Here is a 16,823-nt window from a genome sequence, read left to right on the forward strand (position 1 = left end):
GATAAAGAAAATAAAGATAAAAGAAAGCAGAAGCGGGTAGCGCGCGCGAAGCAAGCACGCAACAGGGAGGGGCCAGAATGTGAACTCAACGGAAGGCGACTTTCCTGCGCGGCAGCCAACGCCGCCGCCACCTTTTCCTCACGTCAATCAATGAACAAACTCCAGCGCGCGCCCTATCGGGGCGCAAGAGTGGCTGCCACCCGAAACCGCTCGCGCGTACTCCTGGAGCGCGCCTGCGCACTCTCCACCCCGCCTCTAGTCGGGGCTACTTTCACAGCAAGCCGAACCCGGAAGCGGTTTAATCTCTCTCCGGCTCCGTTTTCCATTCAGGGAAGTGGAGGATTGTCGGCCTCCCGTCTGATTGCAGCGGGAAGATGCTGAACGTGCCTTCTCAGTCTTTTCCTGCCCCCGACTCACAGCAGCGGGTGGCCCTCGCGGGACGCAGCAAGGTGCGGGTCTGGGTAGCGGCTTTGGAGTCCCCTACTTGGTGGGCTGCTCTGTCTCACGTCCCACGAGAGTCTGAGGGTGGTGGTGCCGGGTGGATTTGCGGAGCAGCGCTTGTAGAAGCGAGGTGGGGAAGGAGGGCTGTTGTAAATCACCAGGTGGCGCGATTTTGTAGCGGGAGACGTCGCACCTGTTTAATTTCTGGCTGCCGTGGGGAAACGGTCCAACGGAAAAATCGTGTTGGCCAATGAAGCAGAGAAGTTTCTTGTAGCTATGTTGGCTTCGTAATGGTGGGTGCTTTTTGTCGGTCACGGAGATATAAAATATTCACTCTTGCGTAATCAGTCTCATTGGTAAAACAGAAGGAAGTTGCTATATTTCGGCTTGCTTTGGAAGTTTACTGCAGTTTACCGCATCCGGTATTCTGCAAATCCTGATTTACAAGGACAATATCTGGTTGTCTTTCTTAGATGCTTGCAATTAATTTTTTCCCCGCATGTCTAGATTTGGTATTCTTGGGTTAAGTTAAAGTGAGATGGGGGAAGAGGAAAAGCAGATTTTGAAAGTGGTGAAGAAGCAGTATGATTATGTGCCATCAAATTGTTTTTGTATGTGAGAAGATGAGCTTTAATTATGCTATTTATTAATACGGCTGTTGATTTTGTGATTATGAAACTGGGAAGCCAAGTCATTGATCTGATTTGCCTGTAAAGTCTGGCAAGTGGAATAGTGGAGAACATAAGATTTCTTTAAGTAGTTTGATAACTGTACCAATTGTCAGCTGCTTCCATTCCCTCAGAGACTGATGGAGGAGCTCATCAGGATGCAGTTCTGATAGAGTAGCCCACATTGCAGAAAGATCATGAAATGTGTGAAGCCTCTTCTGGGAAAATGGAGTCAAATAATCATTTCCTTTTTTTCCAACATTGAACTTAGAATAGAATAGAGCTGGAAGCGACCTTGGAGATCTTCTAGTTCTGCTTGAGCAGGAGGACCTATACCCTCTCAGACAAGTGACTGTCTAGCCTCTTCTTAAAAATCTCCAGTGATGGAGTGTCCATGATTTCTGGAGGCAAGCTGTTTCCTCTGGTTAATGGTGCCTTTAATATCTTTGGCCCACTCTTACTTACTCAATTTCTGCTCTTTATGTAACACTTACCTTGAAAAGTTGAATTGATGTAGCATTTAGCTTTGTGTGTCAGTTACTAGATGAATAAATACCTGTTATGTGAGCTTTGGAACATTCCAGTATTTTCACAGTTGCTTCATATAAGAACTGAAGTTTATGTGCTGAGAAAAAAACAGACCAAAAACATATTGTAAGGCAATTATATAGTGACCCTTGTATATTCTGAAAACAGCACTTTTTGACCATCCCTCAGTTTCTTCATTTATCTAAATTAGGGCTTTTCAACCTTTTCACCCATTGTACCACTTTTAGGATATGTCAACATCCGAGTACCAACAGTCGCCTAGCAAGGTGTCAAAAACTTGATGACCAAACAAAAGAAAAGAAAAAAGTGATGAAGTACAGGTAGTCCTTGACTTACAACAGTTTGCTTAGTGACTGTTCAAAGTTACAATGGCACTGAAAAAGTGCCCCCAAAGCCGCAGCTAAGCAAGACACCTGTCTGCCCGCCTGGCGGTGCTCTTCCTCCTGTCCGAGGTTTTCATTGTTGTGAGCATTTCTGTGGCAGCGGGGGTGGGGTGGGGGGTGTTTGGTTTTTATTCCCCCCCCCCCGTCTGCTGGGTGGTTGCAGCAGGTTTTGGTCACTTCACATGACCCTGTGAGACTGTGACTGTCATAAATATAAATCAGTTGCCAAGCATCTGAATGTAAATCACAAGACCCTGGAGATGCTGCAACATTCCAACTGATGCTTCTTATGGGCTCAGAAGCGCCAGGATCAGTGCCAAGCTCCATCTGGAGCCTGGTGCTGATCCTAGAGCTTCCACTGAGCCCTGATAGCCCTGCAGCTCCAGCCATCTCTCGCTCAGGCTTGTGTGGTGTTGCCACCGGTTCAGTTCATTCCCCTCCCCCGCTACCACTTTTCTAGGAAGGTCGTGTACCACCTGCCAGGTGCCAATGTACCACAGGTGGTACCCGTACCACTGGTTGAAAAGCCCCAATCTAAATTGTATCTCATTTATTATTTCACTGTCTTTCCCAGTGACGGAGGGCTATTGAGTTTCCCTATGTAGCAGAACAGTAGCTCCAGCTATCATGGCTAGTGGTGTTGGATGCTGTAGTTCAGTTTTATGGAAAGCCTAAGTGTCTTTATTGATGTGTTGATTGATTATTTATTTATTTTATTTATTTATTTATTTAATTGGATTTGTATACCGCCCTTTCCCGAAGGACTCAGGGCGGTTTACAGGGAATTAAAACAAGCAATACAAAAATTAAGAACAATTAAAAAGAATATAACAGTCCCTGAAAGAATTACATTTTTATTGCAGCTTATGTATAGGAACTCGAGGTAGCATATGTAGTGCTTCCTCTGTTTAGATTCAATACTTTCCAATTTTTGTTGGAAAAAGACTACATTGCCAAATGTAAATAAATGAAGACATGGAATTTATACTTTATAAATAACTAATCCATCTTTTCACTATAGCCTATATGTCCTTCTGAAGCTTACTCTCTGCTATTGTGTATAGCTTTGGATTCATTATGTGTAACTTCTCTTGTGGCAAATTAGAACTAAAGAGAAATTGTATTTACTATATAGTGGGCTATATGAATGTAGAGGGAAAAGGGCTAGACCAGGGGTAGGCAACCTTGGCTCTTTTATGACTCATGGACTTCAACTCCCAGAATTCCTGAGTCCCTGACTCAGGAATTCTGGGAGTTGAAGTCCATGAGTCATAAAAGAGCCGAGGTTGCCTACCCCTGGGCTAGACTGATATTTAAAAAATAATTGTGAACCACAAAAGAATAACTGGTGTGCTAATCAGCAGTGGAATGGCAGCATTAGTGAGGCAATGGAGGGTATGGCACCATGTCCTTCAGGAGGGAAGCAGTTGTGAAAATCTGGCAGCAGATCCTTACTTGTGACATTTAGTGGCAGTGGATTTTTTTTTAAATGCAGGCTGAACAAGGCAGCCTGACATGCCACATGTTGTCCAAGCATGCATTGTCTATTTTATTTATTTTGCCAATGTTCTTTTTTTTTCTCTCTCCTCTTTTTAGGTACCTTTGAAATCAGGTCGAAGTCTTATGGACTGGATACGGTTAACCAAAAGTGGAAAAGATCTAACTGGTCTAAAAGGGAGATTGTTAGAAGTTACTGAAGAAGAGCTTATGAAACATAATAAAAGGGATGACTGTTGGATATGTATTAGAGGTGGGCTGTTTTGTTGCCAGTTCTTATAAATACAGTTAGTTCTCCACTGTAACTGATATAGGATAATAAATCTTAGTAATTTGAAAAAAAATATGAGGAATGGAAGCTTGTTAAAACAAGGTACAATATCTTGTATTTTATGCATAGCTAATAAAACATCCTAGCATTTGCTACAGAATCCCATTAGATATCCTTTGCAAAACTTATTTCTGTGCTTAGAAATATTCACAAGATCTACTTTGTAGGGTTGCGCATACTTTTCAAATGATTCAGAAGTGATTCAGTCCTTTGTGAGTAGTGTGGAGCCCAAACTAGCCTCAATTTGGGGACAGATCTTCACTAGCCTGTCAATACAGATAATGTTGCTTTAAGAACCGTATTTTTAATATATTGATTCTTTAAAGAAACTTTTTTTCAAGCTCTTGCAGAAGCTTGAAAAAAAGGAACCGTTTTAATGAAAAAAAGAGATGTGGTTTGCTCAATTCATGGACATCCTGTTTTTTACTAACCATATTTTTCTCTGGTCCTTTTGAATTCCGTCTGAGAAATTGAATTTAGCATGGGTATTGTTGGTTTTGGTGCTTGAGTTCTTACATGTTTGCCTGTCTGGCTTGTATCATATATCATCTAATGTCCTATAAAATATAAAACATAAGTGTAATGGGAGAGGTGGTAATATCACTTAGAATTTTGGGGGGATGAAGGAAAAGCAGATCTTTTTTATTAGATTGAAACCCTACCTTTCATTCGGAAACAATAGATGGCACACATGTTTCATATTTTCCCTATAATAACCATGAGATAGGATGGGGTCAGAGACACTCAGGGAGCTTCTGTGCAGCATATGCAATCAAAATAATCTCTGAATTACAGGATCAGTTGCAGCACTGATAACCGTATAATTAAAATACACAGAGATAGCTGCACCTAGTGAAGTGCCATGATGAAAAAGCTGTTGATAAAGCTGTATGATGGTAAAGCACTGATTCCTAGATAAATAGCAACATACATTGAACATTTCTTCGTTTTTCTTGAATTATTCAGTCATTTATTTAAGTACGGTAGTTAGAATATTTTCTATGATATCCTTGATGGTCTGGTTGTTTGGTGGCAGACATTTCATTACCTGAATAGGTAACATCATCACTGCTAGTGAGTGTGGAGTTTGCTCATAGTTCCTTTCAAGCATCTGCCAGAATGTGTGGACAGTTCACAAATAGGAAGAGAACTGGAGTGTACATAGTTGTCAGCTGCTTATGGATCATGTGGAGAATTGTGCTGGTGATCCAGGTTGTCACAAAATCTTTTCAGCTCTCTCATTGTATTCCATATGCAGTTTGCAGCCTTCAGGTAAAAACATGAAAAGGCTTGCAGTAGATATTGTTCAGGTAAGGTCAGCTGAAGTGAGTTTCAGCTTTTAAAACTTTTAAAATGTGGAAATTTCCTTGATTTCTGTTTGCCAGAAAAGAAGCCAAATGAAGAAGAAAAGACATGGGACATTATCTGTACAAATATGCAGCCAATACTATTCGCCATTATTTTCTTTTATTATCTATCAGTAAACAATATTTTGATCTTTAACCAACATAAAACATTATTTATTTCTTTATTAAACTTGTATGCTGCCCATCTCTCCAAAGGCAAATCTACAGTATTGGCTGTAGGATTAATGACTATAATTTAAGAATAACCTCTATTTGTAAATTACATAGATGCCAGCTATGAGATTGTGAAATAGTTTTTTATATTCTCTGTCGTTATGAAATTACTATTGAACGTAAATCTATAAAAATATAAAACTTTATAAGATTAAAATTATGAAATTCAAATTAAATATATCAAGCATATTTATCATAATAAAGGCAGTCCTCTGTATTAGGAATTATTGTACCATATTATTCCTCTTCGGTAGAGGAATGTCTGCATAGGGTTATCAAGTGAAGTTGCTTCTCCTATATGTGCTCATTTATGTATGTGACAATTTTTTTTTCTTGAACAGACAGGTACACTGATACGTTCTGATGCTTTATGACGAAAGAGGTGATAAAATTCATTTGTCAGCACAGAAAAGTAAATGAAGCTGACCTTAGAGATAATGTATAATGCTAATGTAAGCCGTTTTATATGCAATATAAATATTTTTCACTAGATGGCATTCCTAGTACAAATAGCAAAAAAAGCAAATACTATATAACCATAATCTATAATATTTTTTGCCAGCCTAGGAAACGGGAATATTTTGCCAATTTATCTTCCACTGTTGTTTTCAGACTTAGTTCATTAGGAGGTCATTCTTTTTTTGTTTGTTTTTTTGTTTCTTGTGTTGTATTGTTCCACTTTTTTAACTTTTGTATTTTTGTACTTTTATATGTTTGCCCTGTTCACCGCCCTGAGTCCTTCGGGAGAAGGGCGGTATACAAATAAAATTATTATTATTATTATTATTATTATTATTATTATTATTATTATTATTATTATTATTATTATTATTATTATTATTATTATTATTATTATTATTATTATTACTGTGTGCTGTATGCAGAGCCCAGAGATTACTTGGAAATGAACTGTGGCTTAACATTTTTAAAAATAAATAAATAATAAATGTATACAGGATTATGGTTATGTACCTGCTTGAGGTCCATTGTCATGGATGAAATGTTTTGATAACTATTTTTCGAATGAGTGGGTTTTTTTATGCCATTCAGTTCAGCTAACACAATCAGCAGAGCATAAACAGCTTCATCGTTTCAGTCTGTGTTCAAAATAAACTTGACATTTTATGCCACCTTTAGTTTTCAGCAAACTCCTCATTTAAGTGGTATTTTTAGTCATTGTTCTTTGCTTTCTAGGGCTTGTATATAATGTAACGCCATATATGGAATATCACCCTGGTGGAGAAGATGAGTTAATGAGAGCTGCAGGAACTGATGGCACAGATTTATTTGATCAGGTAGCAGCAAGAGTGCAGTTGGTGTTCAGTTTCTCAAAATATTGTGTTGCACACTAAGCTGTCTTGTTCCCTGAAGAAAAGGCTGCTGCTTTGTAATGTGTCTCATTAAAACATTACATTTTAAGAGATACTAATTAATTTATAGCATAAACTCAAAGCATTCCAAAGGAAGTGAACCAGTGAGGTTCACAATCTTTCTTTCTTTCTTTCTTTCTTTCTTTCTTTCTTTCTTTCTTTCTTTCTTTCTTTCTTTCTTTCTTTCTTTCTTTCTTTCTTTCTTTCTTTCCACAGGCACAGATACATAGATAAACTTACCTACCTTACCTAGGAGACATTCATCTCAGATTAAAGTGAGTCTTGTGAACTGAAGTTCTTTTAAAAAAAAAACAAATTGTACGGCATAGTTATGGTTAGTTTTGAAATAATACATTATATATTTAGAGTTCATGTGAGGAGGAAAGGCGTAATTCCTTTTCTTACGTATTCCTGCTATAAATTAATGTGTAGAATAGGAAATGTTATGTACAGCCCAGGAGTTCTCGATTTACAATTGATTGTGTATCTTATGATCCAGCTTCAAAGTTACGACGGCTATAACCCATCCTGCCCACTCCCAATCACATGATCACATTTTGGGTGCTTGGCAGTTGGCTCACTTTTACATCCATTCGTAGCATCCTGCAGTCATGTATCTGCAATTTTTGATGTTTGGGTTTTGGCTTTTTTGCCAGTTTCTGGCAGTGGGTGTAATGGATTTGCTTAAAAGCCAATGGTGTCACTTAACAACCTCTTCAAAAATAGTTGTAAACTTGGGTCTGGTGGTGCGGTGACCCACTTAATAACCGCAATGAAGTACGACCATAATTCTGGGCTCAATTGCAACTGTAAGTTGGAGATTGCCTGTATGTTTGTTTTTGTTCATTTAGCAGCTGGGTTATTAATGTTTGCTTAATTTATGGGATTTAGAATGTTTTCACGGTTGTTTAGAAATATGTTATCATTGATGAACAGCTGTCAAATATAAGCTTACATTTTTCCTGGCAGGTTCATCGCTGGGTCAATTATGAATCAATGCTGAAAGAATGTCTGGTTGGAAGAATAGCCTTGAAAACTACAGCTTCTCTAAAAGGTACACACTCTTTATTCCGTAAGATGTGCTCAATTTCAATGATCTGAGTCGAGCATTATGGAAGTGGTCTTGTATAACATGTCTCAACAGCAGCAGCATCTGTCTGACTTTGTCTGGGCTTAGAAACTTAAGTTGGCCATTAGGGAGTTTCAGATATATAGACTGGACTGGTAAATGGAAACAATATTCTGCAAATAGACAATGGCAAGCCTCCTTCTGTGTTGTTGCCTGTAAAATTCTATAGGTTTGTTTGTGGGGTTACTAGGAGGTGAACTTGAAGATGTTTTTATCCTTAGAATACATACTGTAGATGAACCAGGATGCCTATCTGTACGACGAAGAATGAATGATATTAACTTTAAATATATGACTGAATGTAGATAAACTCTCCAAGATGTTATTTAGAAGATATGTGATTTCCACTTTATAGTGGGATTTTTAAAATGCTGGAATGGAATATATGGCAATTTATTTGTATTCAGGGTATTGCTGTTAGTACCTACAAGATAATCAAGTAATTGGCAGAGATTTGTTAGTGCTTCACTACTAAATAACTGTGTAGATTAACCTCAATTTCTGCAGTGTTGTTACTATTTTGCTGTATTATATATTTTAATATTCCTAAGAAAGTTATTCAGAATATTTCATGTTTGTAATCTGATTCGTTTCTGATAATCGATTAGCGCATGCTAATCTTGCATTCCACTAGGACAGTGGCTCCCAATCTTTTCTGTACCCCACACTCCTAGAACACTTCTCGCACCCCTTACAAAAGTTTGAAATAACAGCAACGAATTATGCATATACACTATAATTTTGAAAACCCACGTTTTCGCACCCCCTGGAATATCATCTCACACCCCTAGGGGGTGTGAGCACCCCCGCTTGGGAACCCCTGCATTAGGAGATTTACATTTTTAATAAGAAAACTCTAAATAATAATGGAATTTCTAACATGTACTTTCAAAACAGCAAAACAATAATAAAAGTGCAATTAATCAAGTCAGACATTTTAAAAGATTTTTTTCACTTTTTAGAATGGAGAAGGATGGTGGATATTATTAGGGATAAAGTACTGCAGTATGACCATAATGTTTGGAAAAGTATCGGTTTCTTCAGTCATATTTTTTTACATAGTATATTATGCATGGGTTTATTATGCATATATTGGAAAGCTGTGACTTGATGATTCCTAGGGAGGATATGGAAAGCCAACAAATCTCCGTGTCTTTTTTGCATAATAGCTGTGAAATGACCTTTGCAGAAGTACGTTATACTACCTAACAAAGAAAAAAGACAGATTCCACAATGCACATAAGTATGGGTACTTGCTTCCAAGGTGTTCTGTGCATAAAATCGACTTTCTGAGCAATCCTGTACAGTTTCATAGAGCTGAAGCATAAATTCATGTGTGTTGCTACCAATTCCTTGTTTTACTAACAGTTGGCTTCAAATTAATTCCTTAACCCCTGATTTTGTTGAAGAGTGGATGGTTCTGAAATACTTCCTGCAGATGTGTATGAACACCTGTTTAACCTGCAGCATTTGAACACTGTGGAAGAGGGGTTTTGCTGGCTTAGAAATATTTAATGTTTCATAATTAAATAGCATTTTGAAATTTCATGATGTGAAATTATGAACTTTCCCCCTTCCAAATTCTTAATATAATCAGAAAAACATGTGTTTGAAGTTGATACTTCTTATCCTGTGATCATACTGCTGAAATAGACTGTCCTCTTCTTTAAAATTGAATTACCTAATCAATTCAGAGAAACCTCCCAAACTCTGAATTTTGCCCTCTGGGGAATGTAGAATCAATATTTGACTTAGCATAATAATGATTTAATTGCATCAGAGTCATGATCATCAGTTGGTGAACATTAAGAACAACACAAACAGCTTAAAACAAACCAATTTTACCCAACTTTGATATGATAAGGTTCAGGGAATAGGATTCTTAGACAATACTCGGTTGTGAGTGATTATAGTTTGTTTTTTTCTCAGCTGTTGCCTACTTCCCCCTTTAATTGCTTTGCTCTGCATCTGATCCTTGCTCCAAAGCAGTTCTGTGCAATCTTGCCCTTGGGCCTTCTCGCTGACTACTGTAGGATGTTTGAAAGTTTTTATTTTTTCCTCAATTTGTGCTGCTTGTAATGTCATTTCAAACTCCTAAATTAGTGTTTCTCAGCCTTGGCAAATTGAAGATATGTGAACTTGACACTGCTGGCTAGGGAATTCTAGGAATTGAAGTCCATTCATCTTTACACTGTTAAATTAGATTTCCTCATTTTGACTATTCCATTCCTTAATCTGAGAAGAAACACTAGGAATTGTAAGGAATTGTAATGGTGTAGTAGTTTTTAGAAAAATAAATAAATTACATAAATCTCTTTCTTTGGATGCTGTTATTACCCGTTAGGAGGAATAATAATAGTGCATTCCACGCTAGTCAACCGCACAGTAATGTCGTCAAAATTTGTCAGTGTTTTAAAAAGTATTTTTTATGTTGAGGGTACATAGCTTCTGACACTCATGGGTTCTATTGGGGTTGGTAGGGTGTGTATTCAACCCAGTTTAATAGATTGCTTTTTAGTTAATATTTTTCATATTCATATGATTAGAGCACGGGTGTCAAACTACCAGCCTGCGGGCTGGATGCATCATAGCGAAATCGCCCCCACCCCATTGCCAGCAATGGTAAAAAAAGTCGTGATACGCTGTGACACGTCACGTGGCGAGTTTGACATCCCTGGATTAGAGGGTTCTGGTGACCCAAGACACCTTTTTCCGCAGTACAGCTCCTTCTTTTGATATAAAAGACTGCACTGTATTTTTTTCAAGAGATGGAAGAACTCTGAAAAAGGAAGTCATCAGAGTAGATGTGTATGAACATTTTGATTCTGTTTTTCCATATTTTGGGAGGAGATATTAAAGAGATAAAAATTGGTGTCATTAGCCTTGGGGAGTTTTGAGGATAGTTCAGTAACACAAGGCTTTGTAAGGCTGCACTCCCCCTCAGAGCCATTCATCCCTCCATATATTTTGACTTTATCTTCTCTGAAAGGGACTCATTTCATGGCTCATTTTTGCATCTGTGTCCTATTGATGCTTCTTGTGATGTTGCCACAGTAGGACAAACTGTCTATGAGTATCATCTTAACCACGAGATGGTATTTCTGCACCTTTATAGTTACCATCTAAGGGCATAGAGTAAATAATTTTCCATTACTGAAACATAAAATGTTTGTGCTGTTTGACTATCATGATTTTGCATTCTCCAGTAGATACCAAGTATATTTATCATTTGCTAAATGACATCCTTCATATTAGTGGGTAGTGCTGGTATACTTTTTATGGATACAAGCACTACTCAACATTTCATGTACTTAAAATGATTGCAGTTCTGAAGGAAGTATCTCCATCTTGTTAGAAATAGCTTTCTCTTCACTTTAGTAGGAGATATAGGAGTATAGCCAGCCGCACCAACAGGCTGAAAAACACCTTTTATCCATGGGCTGTTAGGCTTTTGAATGAGAAATAACTTGTGTGAATTTTATGCAGAATTGACTTGGGAGGCCGGTGTGTGGTGTAGTTGGTTCACATGATGTAGTAAGATGGAGGGTTTGTTGTCACTGTGTGTTGGGGGGTGGGAGCACAAAGGGAGGCTCAGCTAATCTCAATGTATACATAGTGGTACTTTGACAATAAAGATTCATTAATTAATTAATTTAGTGCTCACATTTCTTAGAGCTGATATTTTGTGTGCTTAAAATTCAACCCTGGTTGAATAAAGCTCTTGGTACTTTTTTTTGCCCAGAATGATTGCACATAGTATCATAATGAGAGAGCTTTTCTCTATTGTGATCACTACAGCATTTTTTTTGCATACTTTACAGAAATTTGTCCCCCTGTAATTGAAGAAAACAGGACCTTGAATGGTAAGTATGATAATATCCACCATTTTTTCCCATACAATATAGAAAAAGAAGTATGTATTCATCTATGGAGCAGCAAAAACTTGTACTTGTTATATTTCACCCCTTATTTCTTACCGCTTTAATGCCATGTTCTAAAAATAATGGCATTATTAAAATGAGAAAGAATGAGAATGTACTGATCTGAATTTTTTGGGCCTTTTTAGAAAAAGTCTGTTCCAATGACACTGATCTTTATTCCCCCCCCTTTTTTTACTTCCATTTATTATATTACTTGCTTGAATATCATATAGCGGAGTTTATTTAAAGCTCAGCTTCTTCGCCACCTCTTCTAAAAATGGGGGGGCGGGAAACTAATACATAGAAATGTCCTTATGTAGGAATGTGACATTGTGGTTAGTGCTGTTTGGCAAAGTTTTGCATCATTGTAGAAGAGTCTTCTAGTTTGGGCTTTCTTTGGATTTCTGGATGGCTTGGTGATAAATTGGTACTAGATATTTCCTAGGTTAGGAGTTTATCTGCTAAACAGAAAACCTCTTTTGTCTTTCTTCATTTATAATACTGCTTTGTGGTGATAAATTGTTGGGGCTATTAATTTAATTGTATTTTAATCTGTATATTGTATTTTTTTAAAATTTGCCCTGTAAACCGCCCTGAGTCCTTCAGGAAAAGGGCGGTATATAAATCGAATAAAATAAATAAATTGTGGCTCACCTCCCTCCTGAGGGAAAAACCATTTCTTGAGCAAACTGAAGAACAGCATAAAGATTTAGTTTTGAAATTATTCCTGACTAGAAAAGGCAAGTGAGAAAACTTGGTGGGACTGCTTCACTTCAGAAGCAATTTCCCATCAATTACAGCCTTCTATAAAAATTTCAGTGCATTATGTGAAACAGTCTTTTCAGAGATGAAGTGGATATTTTAGGTCAGAAAATGGTGGCACCAAATCCCTTAATTATCAATTCACACAAAAAAAAGGATGACTCAGCTTGAAATATATAGTAGAATGAGAAACACTTTTAAAATGTAGACATTCAGGAAGATGTTACAGGTTTATGATTTTTAAACATTCCTTATAGTGCTGAGCAAAATTAGTTTGTAACTGCATTTATATCAATCCGTTTTTTTAAACTGAAGCAGGAACAAATATAAGCCAGAAATTGAAAGTGAGGGTGAGATGGCAGTATCTAAATTTGATAAATCAATAAAATAAAAAGTGCTTATTGTAGAGAAATCTGCTTCTATTCACTATAAACTCCCAATCCTATTTTGTGAGATTCTTGTGATTTATAATATGGGTTTATATTCTGTATTTAAAAGGGACGCGGTGGCTCAGTGGTTTAGGACGCTGAGCCTGTCGATCTGAAGGTCGGCAGTTTGGCAGGTCGAATCCCGAGTGCCGCGTAACAGAGTGAGCGCCTGTTACTCGTCCCAGCTTCTGCCAACCTAGCAGTTCGAAAGCACGTAAAAATGCAAGTAGAAAAATAGGGACCACTACGGTGGGAAGGTAACAGCGTTCCGTGCGCCTTTGGCGTCTAGTCATGCCGGCCACATGACCACGGAGATGTCCTCGGACAAGCGCTGGCTCTTCGGCTTTGAAACAGAGATGAGCACTGGCCCCTAGAGTCAGAAACGACTAGCACGCATGTGCGGGGGAACCTTTACCTTTACCTTTTATTCTGTATTTATCTTGCTAAGTGGGATCTTAGCAAATGGAACTTTGGTAAAAAATTATTTTAAAAGATGTTTTTTCCCAAAGCTGCCCACACAGATGGTTTAGAAGCAGAAGCTATTCAGTAAAATTCATTTAGCAATAAAACAAAAATGGAGTAATTTATTTTCTTTTTCCAATGATTCCTGTGAAGTTGGACAGAGGCTTAGTGTTTTAGAATCAGCTGAAGGAAATAAGTGGTAGGGTTGAAATATTTAGTATTTTTCTAGAGGGAGATGGAATTCGTTGTTTTTTTTCAGTTTCCTTTTTTCATTGTATTTTCCTTTGTTTTTAAAAATCTTTTAGTTTTTAGGTTTTTATTGGGGGGGGTTTCCTTTGTGATTGTTTATGCTTCATTTTCAATTATTTTAAACATTTTTCACAGTTAAGTAAATTATTTTTGCCTTTGACCCGTGACTATAATAACTGGTTAATGTGCATTTTTTGACATATTTTAATCATTTTCTGGAATGTAAAAGGTCTTAGATGCCTTTCTAAGAGGAAACAGATGTTCTCTAAATTAGGCAATTTAATACCTAACATTGATTTCTTTTTCAAGAAACTCATTCTTTCCCAAGAGAAGGATTTTTTATCTAAAATATATTCATATCGATAGAAATTCAAAATTTGGTTGGCAGCATTTCTAAAGAAGCAAAGAATAAGTTATCTCAAAGATTTTTTTTTAAAAAAATGTTTATTAAATAGGTTATAACTTTATTTGTTTATATTCGTCTATTGCAGACCATCCAGTTGTTTTACAGATGTATTTTAAATATCTTTTACATTAACTGGGGGATTAGATAATTAGTGGCTGAATTTTAGATCCTTTGCTAGACCATACTGCTGTTTTAGCTAAATTAAATTCCTGAGCATGGAAAGAAAAAAGAGCCTTGGTGGAGCAGTGGGCTAATGCCTCCTTAAGTAACACCAGCTGCCTGCAATTAGTGCAGGTTCAAGTCCCACCAGGCTCAAGGTTGACTCAGCCTTCCATCCTTCCGAGGTAGGTAAAATGAGGACCCAGATTGTTGGGGGCAATTAAGCTGACTTTGTAATAATGCCGCTTGGGGTGTGTGTGAAAGCCCTAATAAGCAGGCATATACATAGAATGAAGGCTATTGCTAAGCTTGTAAGCCGCCCTGAGTCTTTGGAGAAGGGCGGGATATAAATGGAATTAAAATAAAATAAAAAAAATAAATAAAGGGCTGCAGACATGAATATCAGAGTTTGATTTGGTGATTCTGTGTGCAGAAAAGAACTCCAGCACTGAATCAGAGAAATGAAGCTCCGATCCCTAAGTTTCATTTCTCTGGTCTACTGGTCTTTCTTTCATGTGCAGAAGAGAACAGCACTGAGCCGGAGAAAGGAAACTTTGGATCTTCCCCACAGGAGTTTCCCTCCGTTCTGTGTGCTATTATCATCTTTCTTCCATTCAGTAACATTTCTGGCTAGAAACCTAGTGAACACAATGTTTCTGAACTATAGGATGCAAACTTCTTTTCTCCAGCCCAGTGTTGGAGTTGTCTTCTGTGCATGGAGGGGAGGAGGGAAGAAATGCCAGTCTTGGGCTGAAGAAAAAAGCTTGCATCCTGAAAATCCAGGCTTCTTTTCTGTAGCCCAGTGGAGGCAAATCCTTTAGCAGGCAACAGCAGTTTGAAAACTTCCCTCCTGGCTTCCCCATTGACTTTTTGGGGAAGCCAGCAGAGAAATTGCAAATAGAGACCACAGGTTTACAGGATGTTTGGCAACTGGTTGCAAGTGTGAACAAGTGCCAATGGCCCAAAATGCGATCACGTGACCATGGGAGAGTGCTGCAGTTGTAACTTTGAGGGGGGGGTATAAGTAACTTTTCCTGTGTCTGTCATAATTTTGAATGGTTGTTAAGTGACTGGTTGTTGGTCGAAGATTACGTGTAATGAAAAGGGAGGGTAACCCTTTAAGAGGCCATGCATAATCTGATTTTGCATCCTGTTAGAGAAAGAGAATGTCTTCTGGATGGATTAGCTCTGAAATATATTGGCTTGTTTAGTGTAGTGGTGGATTGATAGTTCAGCATAACTGTCAATTTGAAGTATCCTATATTTTTAGTATTACAGTAATTTATACAAAGAGAGGCAGAAATACTAATCTGAATTTAATCTGATACAATAATATTGTAAATATCCAGTTAGTTTCCAGAGATAGCCAGGTAACTGAATTTATTTCTAAACCTGTTTTATTGTGGCTAAAATCATTAGATGACCTTTTGCTATCTTCTATTTTTCTATCACCATTTTTCTATTCTTTTGCAAAATCTCAAAAAAACACAATAAAATAGAATCCCTGAATTAATCAAATCAGATGCTAAATTTTGTAAAATACTTTTGTTCATAAATATAGGTTTCTTTCCTTTCTTCCAATACAATATATAAAGTACAAAAGTCTCTACGGTATCTATAAATTTCTGTTTCAGCTGAATTGGATAGTAGAAATTAATTAATAGCTTCAGTAATCAACCTCAGATTTATTTTAGAATTCTCATATGTTCAAAATGGGTGAACTTAGAGTTCACTAAACTTGATTTAGGTGAAATTAGAGATTAATTAGAGATGTATAACTAAATTTTGACCCACAAGAGAGAGCTATAATGGAGTGAAAGTATCATTTATATTCAGCTGAGCTATGATTATTAAGATATCAAAGATTTTTGAGATATGATTATCTAAAATGATACTGCAAAAGATAAAATATGATATAGATTTTTCCAAAATTCTAATAATGTGATAATATTTTTTTCTGTATTACAATAAGAAATTAATATTTCCAATAAGCTTTCCATCATAATTTCTGAAGTTTGACTTTGTGAATCAAGTATTACACTGAAACTCAACCAGGCTACATTTACATAAAAGAATACAGAAATAACGATTCAAAGTGATGTAAATTTAAAAAACAGTAACTGGAAAGACATTCTTTTAATGTCGAATGAATGCCAGACTTTTAATTGAAATTGCGAACTTTTTGTACATGAGCAAAAACATAAATTTTAATCAGTAAAAGCTGATATTTTGTAGCTTATATGCAAAAATATGAACACTTAGAAATACTTGATCATTTCTGGTTGGTTAGTAAATGTTATTGAGTCTTCTTGCGTGTTGGGCGGAAGCGTGGGGGGTGCAGGGGGGACCGGCCGCACCGGGCGCAACATGGGGGGGCGCGCTTGCACTCGCGGCTCCCTGCCCCTGCCTGGCTCACTCACTCTATCTCACTGCAGTGCTGGCTGTGCGAATCCGATCCGAGCCGCCGGGTCGCCGCCCACTGTGGAGGG

The 16,823-nt window shown here is 37.5% G+C and overlaps 1 protein-coding gene across 10 annotated transcripts in view; it reads left to right on the plus strand.

Moving 5' to 3' along the window:
• Positions 1-281: 281 nt before the first annotated feature.
• Positions 282-16,823, plus strand: part of CYB5R4 (cytochrome b5 reductase 4) — a 34,087-nt gene continuing 17,545 nt past the window's right edge. For 4 of the 10 annotated variants that reach the window (XR_014494203.1, XM_083377349.1, XM_083377357.1 and 1 more), the window contains exons 1-5: positions 282-449; positions 3,638-3,791; positions 6,644-6,744; positions 7,789-7,873; positions 11,770-11,811. Coding sequence is in view for 9 of the 10 variants with exons in the window: in XM_083377349.1 (XP_083233475.1) it covers positions 375-449; positions 3,638-3,791; positions 6,644-6,744; positions 7,789-7,873; positions 11,770-11,811 (457 nt within the window). In the remaining variant the exon portion in view is untranslated. Of the gene's footprint in view, positions 450-627; positions 735-1,345; positions 1,979-3,637; positions 3,792-5,127; positions 5,180-5,790; positions 5,902-6,643; positions 6,745-7,788; positions 7,874-11,769; positions 11,812-16,823 lie in introns of those variants that run through there. The other 6 variants (XM_083377352.1, XM_083377354.1, XM_083377356.1 and 3 more) reach the window with 6 other exon arrangements.

This window comes from Vipera ursinii (assembly GCF_947247035.1).
Source record: "Vipera ursinii genome assembly, chromosome: 1".
NCBI lineage: Eukaryota > Metazoa > Chordata > Lepidosauria > Squamata > Viperidae > Vipera > Vipera ursinii.